This window comes from Rhipicephalus sanguineus, chromosome 2, assembly GCF_013339695.2.
Source record: "Rhipicephalus sanguineus isolate Rsan-2018 chromosome 2, BIME_Rsan_1.4, whole genome shotgun sequence".
In the NCBI taxonomy this organism is placed as follows: Eukaryota; Metazoa; Arthropoda; class Arachnida; order Ixodida; family Ixodidae; genus Rhipicephalus; species Rhipicephalus sanguineus.
This window is the reverse complement of record NC_051177.1, coordinates 13256385-13267402: the sequence shown is the minus strand read 5'-3', so window position 1 is coordinate 13267402 and position 11018 is coordinate 13256385. Positions and strand designations below refer to the sequence as shown.

The 11018-nt window shown below is 49.7% G+C and overlaps 1 protein-coding gene across 1 annotated transcript; it reads right to left on the bottom strand.

The window, feature by feature from the left end:
• Positions 1 to 3363: 3363 nt before the first annotated feature.
• LOC119381052 (uncharacterized) lies at positions 3364 to 4275 on the bottom strand. The gene is made up of 2 exons (XM_037649042.1): positions 3997 to 4275; positions 3364 to 3843 (listed from the first exon to the last, which is right to left on the bottom strand). The coding sequence occupies exons 1-2, from the start codon at positions 4273 to 4275 to the stop codon at positions 3364 to 3366; spliced, it is 759 nt and encodes a 252-aa protein (XP_037504970.1).
• Positions 4276 to 11018: the final 6743 nt, after the last annotated feature.

The window sequence follows — 11018 nt, the reverse complement described above, 5'->3', positions numbered from 1 at the left end:
GAAGTTCCCCAAAACCGCCTACTACTAAAGCTCTCTCAATTAAGCCTTAACCAACTTGTCTACAAATTAATTCAGGACTTCCTCAATAACCGTCAGCGATTTGTAGAAGCTAAAGATACGCCCTCATACCTTTCTAGCGTAATTTCCGGTGTGCCACAAAGTATAGTTCTAGGCCCCCTCCTCTTTTAAATTTACATCAATGACTTTCCCGATAATATTTCATCTAACAACCGCCTCTTTGCTGACGACTGTGTAATCTACCGACCTATTACTAACATTTCAGGTAAAATTACTCTCCAATACGACCTACTAAAACTCGACGAGTGGTGTCGCAAATAAATCATAGTTTTAAATACTAATAAAACTGCAATTGTTCCATTTCACAGAAGCCAGAACTGACCCACCGCTAACTATAATATTAATGGCTCCATAGTTTCTTCCCCAAGTTCCATTAAATATCTCGGTGTTAACATCTCACAGAATCTATAGTGGTCTTTTCACGTAATTAAAATAGTTAATACTAACAGAGCTCTCGGTTACGTTCGTCGTAACTTACATCTTGCCCCTCCATCAGTCAAATTACTAGCCTACAAAGCACTAATTCGCCCAAAACTAGAATACGCATCCGCCATGTGGGACCCATCCCAAATTAACCTGAGTAAGTCCATCGAACTAGTTCAAAACCGCGCAGTTAGATTCATCTACTCAGATTACGCATATCATACCAGTGTTACTACCCTTAAAAGAAAAGCAGATCTACCTAACCTTGTATGGGATATGGCGTCGAGAAGCCGTTGAAGAACTCGATACCGTCAAGGTGATTAAAACAGGACTTTATTTAACACTGAGTGAGGCCATTCAGACCCTGCTAGCAGTTCTATGTCCCCGTTTTCTCTCTCGTGCTCACTGGCACTTCTTTCTCATCTTCTGTCGGCTCGCTGGTGCTCGCGATGGAAACAACATTCCCGGCCGCGCAAATGAAGTTAATTACAGAGTTCCAGCGGGTATAGCTTTTGTATGGGCCTTGTCACAATCAGACCTCCTTGCTGTTTAACCTTGCACGAACGGACATGCCCATCTGAACTTCTAAAAACCTGAAGGATTCTTGCAAGTTTCCATAGTTGTCTAGGTGACGTCTCGGAATGTACGATAACGATGTCACCTTCCTTTAGATCCGTGGCTCGTTGATTGCCTGCGAAGTGTGCAGACCGGAGCTGCAGCAAATATTCTTTCCGCCATCGCTTCCAAAAATTCTCGGTTAGAAGCCTTCTGTAGGCATGTCGGCGAATGACATCCGATCGTCTCGAGTTGGCGTCAACGTCAACCGTGTCATATGGCATAGCAGTTAGTCGACGTCCAAGCAGTAGATCGGCTGGAGTCAAAGTGCACGGTTCCGCTTCGTCCGTCTCGACAAAGGTTAGAGGCCTAGAGTTGATTACTGCTTCGACTTCTGTCAGCACTGTCATAATTTCTTCAAAGTTGAGGCATGCTCTCCCGAGAATCTTACGCAGCGAAGTCTTCACCGATCTTATCAGTCGCTCCCACCATCCACCCCACCATGGTGCATTGGGCACTATAAACTTCCAGAGAATGCCGTTGACGGTGAGATGGTTCGCGACGTCCTCTTCTTTGAAGATGTGACATAGGCGCTTTAAATCCGCTGACGTCTTTTGAAAGGTCCTCGCGTTGTCCGAATAGATAACGCGGGGCAGTCCCCTCCGGCTGACAAACCGTCGCAAGCATAATATGAATGTTTCAGCTGTCATGTTGGAGACGAGCTCCAGGTGAATTGCTCGCGAAACAAACCTTGACCTACGCCGCAAGATTTCTAGACTATCCTTGTATCAGAAAATGTATCATACGTTTCATTATAACTTTCCCCTTCAATCAGCCCATCGTACTTCAGCCCGCACAAGTCACCACAAGGCCGTCTACCCACCTGCTGCTTGCACCACAGCCCACCATCATTCCTTTTTCGCTCAGGCAGCCAGGGACCGGAGCGATCTTTCCCCAAGTGTCATCCATCATTGCAACACGGAGAAATTTAGAAATGCCATAAAATCATTGTTTTATTAATCCTATATTATTTGCCCGCACCCTCATGTAAAGCCCTCTGTTGGGGGGCCTGTGAGGTATATTAAATAAATAAATAAATAAATAAATAAATAAATAAATAAATAAATAAATAAATAACAAGCCACACACAGAAAACGCTGCTCACTCTGAAGGCTGTGTGTTACTTGAAGCGTCAGAGAGTGTGGCACAGCCAGCCAATCATTAGTGACACTGCTGCGGGTAATGTGTTGTTGGCTGGTGCTATTTTGTTCAGTGGTACCATGCCCCACGAAAATATTGCGTCTACTGAGCTCAGTGAACATTCAGATGTTTGCGAAGAGCACATACGAAGTATACCAGAATGGTTGCCTACTCCCTGCTGTAGGAAAGGTAAGTAGAAAAAAGTGTGCAGACGAGAGCAAAAGAAATTGCAGTGTATCATATTTGCAGGTATGGACTGTTCAACAAGAGTAACTGGTGGAGTCTTGCAAATGCCGCAGCCTTCATCTTCTTGGCGATGGAAGGTGCGACTCACCAGGACATTCAACGAAGTACCTCACGTATACCTTCATGGACGCCGACACTTCAAAGGTCCTTCACTTCTCGCAGGTGCAAGGGGGTGATGTAAGAAAAAAGAGCTATCCCTATCCGTGCATCATCTCGAATGAATAGTCAGCTAGCCTTATGAGCAAGGTACAGTTTTTCAAGCAATGTTATGTTTCCTTGTATCACTTTTTACAGCCACCAGACACAAGAACGAGCCCACAGATGGAAAAGGATGGCTTTGTTAGAGGGCTGAGTGCAATACGAAGCAAACAGCTCACAGTTGCAGCCATTACCACAGACCGCCATGTGGGTATCCGGAAATATGTTCGGGAACATGAGAGGGGCCTGGAGCACGAGCTGGACAGCTGGCATGTTGTAAAAGGTTTGCACTGGCAGATATTTATTCCATAAACTTCCTTCTGGCCTGTGGTATTGCAACATAACCAAACTTAACATGGCATAGTATGACATGAAGTAATTGTTAACATAAAGGTTAAAGGAGTACTGACACCTTTTTCGTGTCGCGTGGTTAGTGCCGCAGGGGCACGGGCACGCAAAGACTGACGCGTACACGCTGCTCGCTCGGACGAAAGTGTAACCCAGACTTTATTGGGGCACGAACATATATATGATGCACGCAGTAACAGGGGGCGCCACGCTCCAGTGGCGGCCTAATCAAAAGGCTGAATTGTGGCGACCTCTACATCTCCCCCCTTGAGAAAGTCTGATGGGAGGATGGAGGACGCCAAACACATCACAATGTCACAAGTTCAAACGGCGCGGCGGAACAACGCGCCGGCCGTAACGTGTTCGTGTACCACCATCACTACGGTCCCTGGCTGCAGGGGAATGTTGCAAAGGCTGCCCTTGGGGGACCGCAGGTTCCACGCTGTTGGCAGGCTGAGGTTCCTGAAGGGGAACTTGCTGCAGTGGCGATGGTTCCTGTGCAGCTGTCGGCAGCGATTCCCCACTAGAGGCAGAAGGCACGAAAGGCACTAGGTGACGGCGGTTGCGCTGTAGAACACCACCTTGGTCTGTTTCAACCACGTAGCTTCTTGGCCTTTGCCCCGGGCTGAGGACCGTAGCTTGCACTTGATCAGGGCGCACCCACACACGCTGACCCGTTTGGAGAGGTGGCAGGTCTCGAGCTCCGTGATGCCTATTGTAGTCGTCTGTCTGCTTACGCTTGTAGGCTACATCCTTGGCGACGACATCTTTCCTAGGCTGCCAGTTGGGACGTAGCTGGGAGTTTTGCTTCGGGACTCTGGTTCTCAGCTGACGTCCCATCAACAGCTGGGCTGGACTGAAGCCATCGACTCCCGGAGTGTCCCGATAACTGAGCAGAGCGAGGTGAGGGTCTTTGGACTTCCGGAACAGGTCCTTGACTGTTCGTACCATCCTCTCTGCCTCTCCGTTTGACTGGGCGTAGTGTGGGCTACTGGTCGCATGGTTGAAGCCATAAGACGCTGCGAATGCCGCAAACTCTTGCGACGAGAATGGTGGGCCGTTGTCCGACCTGACGCCTTGTGGGATTCCGTGGCGTGCGAAGATGCTTTTGAGAGCATCGATGACTGCCCGAGCTGTAGTGCTTCTCAGGGTCACCACCTCGGGAAACCTCGAGTAGTAGTCCACCACCAGGAGGAACGTCTGGCCATTGAGATGGAACAAGTCCATTCCGAGAAATTCCCAGGGACGTCCTGGTAGAGCTGTGGAGACTAGGGGTTCCTAAGGTTCACCCGGGTGGATGCGCACTGTTCGCAGTTGGTGACGAGAGAGGCGATGTCTGCTGAGATACCCGGCCACCAAACTGACTCCCGAGCTAGGGCTTTGGTTCTGTTGATGCCCTGATGGCCTTCGTGCAACAGCGTCAAGACCGCTGGCCGAAGAGACGATGGGATGACAATCCGGGGGCCTTTCAGCAGGATACCGTCGCAGACAGAGAGCTCGTCTGCCACGGAGGCGTACTTTGACACATGCAGAGGTAGCTTGGTCTTTCGTGGCCAACCTTGCTGGCAGAAGATGAGGGCCTTGCACTCTCCATCCGATTCTTGTGCCTGTTGTACATCTTCAGGGTGGAGTGGCAAGACTTCCGATATGCAGCCGACTACTTGTGCTGCGAAGAGTTCCACCGTGTCTACAGGAGTGGATGCCTTGTGGGTGATACGTGATAAGGCATCTGCTGTTGCTAGCAGTTTTCCTGGCACGTGCAGCATGCGAAACTGGTACTGCATTGTCTTGAGCCGTAGTCTCTGAATACGAGGCGGCAACATGTCCAGTTCCATCTTGCCCAGAAGTGAGACGAAAGGCAGGTGGTCTGTCTCGACGTCGAAGGTGATGCCACGGACAAACTCGTCGAACCTTTGGATAGCCCATGTCGTTGCCAAAGCTTCTTTTTCGGTCTGGCTGTAACGCTGTTCGGTACTCGTCATTGACCTCGAAGCGAATGCGACTGGGCGACGCTCTCCCGAGGGTTGAGTCTGCAGCAGTACTGCGCCGAGTCCGAAAGAGCTTGCATCTGCGGATACTGTCGTGGCATACGACGGGTGGTACTTGGCCATGCACCTGTCTGACGTCAAGAGTTCTTTGACCTTCTTGAATGCTGCCTCTTGCTCATGCTGCCACACCCAACTCGCAGACTTGTTCAGCAAGGCTCTGATGGGTGCTGTGACGTCCGAGATGTGTGGCAGGAATCTGGCGAGATGATTCACCATTCCAAGCAGTCGTCTAACACCGGCGACGTCTGTGGGAGCTTCCATAGCTTTGACCGCTTCAACCTTGCTTGGATCCGGCCTGATACCCTTAGCTGACACGACAACACCGAGGAAGGAGACCTCAGATACCCCAAAGCGACACTTGTCCTCGTTCAACGTGATGCCTGCTTTTGCAAGACGAGATAGCACCTGGCTCAGTCTGGCGTCATGCTCCTGGCGGGTGCGTCCAAAAACCAGAATGTCATCTATCATGTTGGCGACCCCTTCTTGGCCCTCCAGGATTCTTGCCATCTGTTTCTGGAAGTACTCGGGAGCGGAGGTGATGCCAAAGGGGAGCCGGCAAAAGCAGTATCGGCCATATGGGGTGATGAATGTAGTCAGCTCTTGGGAATCGGCAGAAAGCTTCACCTGGTGGAAGCTTGCGGTCGCATCCAGCCTTGAAAAAACTGTTGCGTCACCGAGGAGGCCAAGGACTTGCTCAACCGTTGGCAAAATATGCCGTTCACGGAGGACGACTTTGTTGAGTTGAGTCAAGTCGACGCATAGCCGGTAGGAACCATCGTCTTTCCTGACGACAACGAGGCCAGAGCACCATGGAGTTGGCTTGTCGATCCTGCGGATCACTCCCGCGCTTTCCAATTTGTCCAACTCGCGGCGGACGACCTCGAGCAGCGGGATGGGGATCCTGCGGGGGACGCTTAGCGAGAAGGGCACGGCATCGGGTTTCAGCCGAATAACGTATTCGTCCTTGAGAGTGCCTAATCCTTTGAAAAGCTCGGCGTGCAGCGTTGCTTTGGGAGTCTTGAGTTCGTCAAGAAATTTCACCACTTTCAGGGCTTGGAGCGCTGGCAGTCCTAGAAGTGGCACAGTGAGTGACTGGATTACGTATAGGCGCTGGCAGCTTGTTTTTCCTTGCCACCGTAGTCGTGCCAGATACGAGCCTAGCACGCGAAGTGGCTGTCCTCCAGGGCCGGTGAGCAGACTGTCGACTCGGTCGAGCTTGGCAGGCAGCGCAGGGAAGTCACTGGGTACAGCAGATACTTCGGCGCCGGAGTCGACTTTGAACTGCGCTGTGTAATTGTCAACGGTCACGTCGACGAACTTTGCAGCGGCGGGAGTGCCGACGGCATGGAGGTGAACGGAGCCGAGCTTCTTCTGCTGGTGCTTCCGCGAGCGGCAAACTTCGGCGAAGTGGCCTTTCTTTTTGCAGAAGTTGCAGGCGGAGCGTCGGGCCGGACAGTCCGAACGTCGGTGAGGCGCGCGGCCGCAGAATTCACACGTGGACGGCTCGCGAGAGCGCTCGGCTGGCGGCTGCGACGTAGTAGGCTTAGCTCCGGAGCGGCGACGAGAGGCGAACTTGCTGGCTTTCGCGGCGTCGAGGTTGAGCTCGCGTGCGTGCTCGGTGCGGTTCTGGGTCAACTCCTCTTTGTCGGCGTCTTCGGACTGACGGGCCTGTGTCCATGCCTCCTTGAGCGTCAGCTTCGCGTTTCGGCACAGCTGATCCGAGAGGCGAGAGTCGCGGAGGCCGACGACGAACCGGTCGCGTACGAGCCTTTCCTCGACAGCAGCTGACGGGTAGTTGCAGCGCTTCACCATTCTGCACAGTTCCGCGTAGTACGTGTCGACGCTTTCGCCGGGTAGCTGAACACGCCTGTGGAACCGCGACGACTCGTAGAGCTCGTTGGCCAGGTGCACGAAGTGCTCAGTGAAGCGGGCGGCAACAACTTGGTACGAGGCGAGCGACTGGGCGTCGAGCGAGAACGTCTCGAGGAGCGGACGTGCCTCCGGGCCCATGCAGTACAGTAGCGAGCGTACCTGCACGTCTTCCGACGCTTTTGTCAGTCCTGAAACCGCGGTGAAGTCTTCGTAGCGGCTGAGCCATGTCGACCATGTTGCCGGGTTCGCGAAGTCGAACGGTGCCGGTGGCTGAAGGTTCACGCCGTACAGTTTTGGCGGCTCGCCGTTCTCGAGGTCCATCGTGCTGCCGTGCTGCCGTTCCGTCGTGGTAAGGCCTAGGGCTGGGGGGCGTTATTCCTACGCTCCGAACTTACTGTCACGCGATGTCACCCCACTTCTGACACCATGTCGCGTGGTTAGTGCCGCAGGGGCACGGGCACGCAAAGACTGACGCGTACACGCTGCTCGCTCGGACGAAAGTGTAACCCAGACTTTATTGGGGCACGAACATATATATGATGCACGCAGTAACAGGGGGCGCCACGCTCCAGTGGCGGCCTAATCAAAAGGCTGAATTGTGGCGACCTCTACATTTCGAAGGCCAGTTTACTCTGCCATATAAATCTCCTGTATGCAGAGACGGCTCTGAGCAAGTATGAAGCTCAGCAAATGCTGATAATTTAATTTCATATTGAAGTCAATTTTTCCATGGCGCACCTACTGACATCGACACTAGCTTGACGTCAGGCTACAGTGCAAATTCTGGTGACTTCACGCAGCAGTCTGGCTAGTTGTGATGACGTTAGGTACCAAAACTTCCAAGATCGCCGCTTGTGTCACTATATATTGTGCGAGCACGTGACGAAAAGCTCATACCGCGTTGTGACGTCAGGGTACAGTAGGAACCGCAAGTAGCTTTTAAAAACATACTGTAATTACTTTTTCAGAACGCACTCGCGCTTAGCATTACCTTAACTAGGTTCTTGAGGGCCTAACCTTTCATTTGACGCAAAAAAACAACTGAAAATATTCGTGTCAATACTCTTTTAATATGAACAGTGGCTTTGCGTACATTTTACCTGGCAAGCTTTGTATGATGTAAAGAATTGTAAAAATTAAGATTACGGTTCCATGCGGTTCTCTTCAGAAAAGCGCTCTTGACAGACATTTCTCCTGAGCAAACTTGTGCTGTGTTTCATAATGCACTTGTACCTTTCAGGGATTCGAAAGAAACTGGAGGTTCTTGCCAAGAGAGCAAACTGCAACATACTGCAACGGTGGATACAACCAATATGTAACCACCTATACTTTAGTATTTGCATGTCGGAGGTGGACACAGCTATTCGGCTCAGCATCTGGAAGAGTAAGTAGCGAGTGTCTTTGGGTGTTGTAAAAAAAATGTGCAGTTACCCTCTAGCGTAAGCGTTTGGGCGAGTTGGTGATTTATCGTCAAGTAATTCATCTATAGCGCTTGTTCGTGTCAGCTCCCTTTTTGTCCCTTCCTGTTTTCCGCACTATTGAAATTTTCTTGACAGTTACCCTCCACAACCATTGCACAAGCAAAACCATGCAGTTGTGTAAGCAACTTTAAGTTTAGACTCCGAATTGCATGCTTTTATCGTACTGCAAGACGGTTGGTCCCTATAAATGGTATGCAGACCTTGAGCAGCACAGAAACGTCATGGCTATGGTATGTAAATGTAGTTTCACAAAAACACACATGCAGCTGTTCAGCAGCAACAATGCTGGTGCTGACGTACAGGAAAACACCTTGTGTTATTCACTGCTGGCAAACCTTTTTCTATAAATTAAATGCATCTTTGCACTAACATGATTTCCATTGCAACTTGCGATAAGATGCTGTCAGAAGTTGTAAGCACAGAAAATTCTCCATTGGAGCTCAAATACCTTTGTTACGCCGCACGTAAAATTGGTGCTTCTGCTCCTTCATGTTATGTTTATCAACTTTTGCACCCATATAGTCCTGTAAACTCACCGTCTATGCAATAAACTGGTATTTCCTGTTGAAATGAATGAAAGAAGCAGTGAAATTCATGTATGATGCTCAGGATTCACCAGCACCTGAAGAGAGTTATTCTCTGAGGTCATGAGGTTCTCTGCAATGCTGCATTTGTTACTACAGGCCTTGCCAGGCACATCATCAACATACATGAAGGACATGAAGGACCATGCCACAGGTGTCTGCACGATGTGTTGCCTCGGAGAGAGTGGCTTGCATCTGGTAATCTTTGTTATAAAATACTATTGCGTGGTGGTTTCGTATATTGTAATATATGCACACACAAAGCAATTTTTCTTGTCTAATTTGCATTTTTGTGCCCATGTATTACATTGTGCACACAGGTCTACGAAAAGCTTCGTGCAATTGTTTTAAACAAGCGACTCTTGAACGACATTGCTCAGCTCTCGGCAGAAACGCTGGCATCATGCTTGGAATCTCCATGCACTAATCCGGTTTGTTTCGATGTCCATCACGTATTCTCCAGGTGTCATGTATGCCAGGTGAAGTAAACTGTAGTATTGACGCGATAGCGTTAGAGAGCTGGTGTCGCAGAAATTCCGCCGTCGGCGTCGGGACCGTTGGTTGTGAGCGAAAAATCGTCCGTTAGCGAAAAATCGAGAAAGAAGCAAGTAAAGTAAAGAATAAGACTTTCGGTCCCATTGAGGATCGAACCCGGGCCGTTCGCGTGGCAAACAGGTGTTCTACCACAAAGCCACGATGTTACTTAAAGCTGCTGTGGAAGAAAACACTACATAAATGCCATGTAGTGGAAGGAGTCTCCTTAACGCATTTTGTTCGACAGGTGTCACGACGAAAACGAGCCCATTCGGCGATTTGTAGGCGGATTTGGCAGGCCATCAGTCTACGTCGAAAAAGGCCGGGATAGTGCAGCCATCGCCGCTAAAAACACACACGAACTTTCAAACACCTCTAAAAATGGACAACTATGTCCATCTAGCGGAAAACATATCAAGCCAATGCCGCCTTTCCAGAGAAGGCGTTGATCAAGCAAACAGCAAACGCTGGATAATGTGCTGCCATCTGTGAGGCATTGTGAGACTCTTCATGGCCTCCGAGATGGCAAGCGCGCGGCGTGTATCTTGGAGGCCATGCGACTCTTGCTTTAGATCAAAAACCTGTATGTACCATTCTCGAGCGCGCGCGCGCGTGTGTGTGTGTGTGTGTGTGTAACAATACACATTAATAAGTATGCACTTAGTGGTTGAAGTGCGCACTAGGGGCCGGATTTCGCTATTGCGTTCAACTCTTAAAGGCGAAGCTTAAGGGTCCCCCAATTTTTTTGTTAGTTTGTGCAGCCGGAAGCTTAAAGAGCTTTCATCATTGCTTGCATGTTCTTACTGAGCTCTTTGTTGCAGAACCCCACTTGCAGTTATGCACCACAACGAAAATGCACAACGCAAGCAAGCTGAAGATTCGAAAGGAAATCTGTCATTTCGGCGGGAGCCGCTTCAGGCAAAAAAAAAAAAAAAAAGGCACGAGGTTGTTTGCCCTGTGAAAGTGAAGGCAACCTATGGTAAGCTCACTTGGGAACCGCCAACTGGCACTGTGCTACTGCATAAAGTATTGAAATAATAGTATACCGTATGAAAATTCATTTTTAAATAGTGTTCTAATACGCCACATTGCTGACGACCACGAGCAAGAACCTCCATCGAATCTACAGTAGACATTACGCACTAGAGAGCACTGCATTGCTCAGGGAGCAAGACGTTCTTGCAAAACCACATTCACTATAGTTAAATGTGGCATCCAGCAGCTGGTATTGTTTCGTGACACTGTTTGTTAATCATGTGGTACCTTTGCCTGCTCATCGAAATAAAACTTGACTCAATTCATTGCAGCATACTTGATACAATGGTAACCCAATCGGCTGCAGCCGTTCGAGCTCTAGAAAAAAGTGTGTTTCATTTTCTTCCCTTCTGCCATTGCCACATACAACAGTAAGTTGTAGTTTCACCCCATAGACATAATGAGACATTAACTGA

Bases quoted from the DNA above. Each gene is read 5' to 3' on its own strand.
- LOC119381052 (XM_037649042.1), bottom strand. From the start codon at position 4,275: ATGGACTTGTTCCATCTCAATGGCCAGACGTTCCTCCTGGTGGTGGAC. The intron at 3,844-3,996 runs GTACGAACAGTC...CAAAACTCCCAG, and splicing joins ACGGAGAGGCAGAGAGGATG to CTACGTCCCAACTGGCAGCC.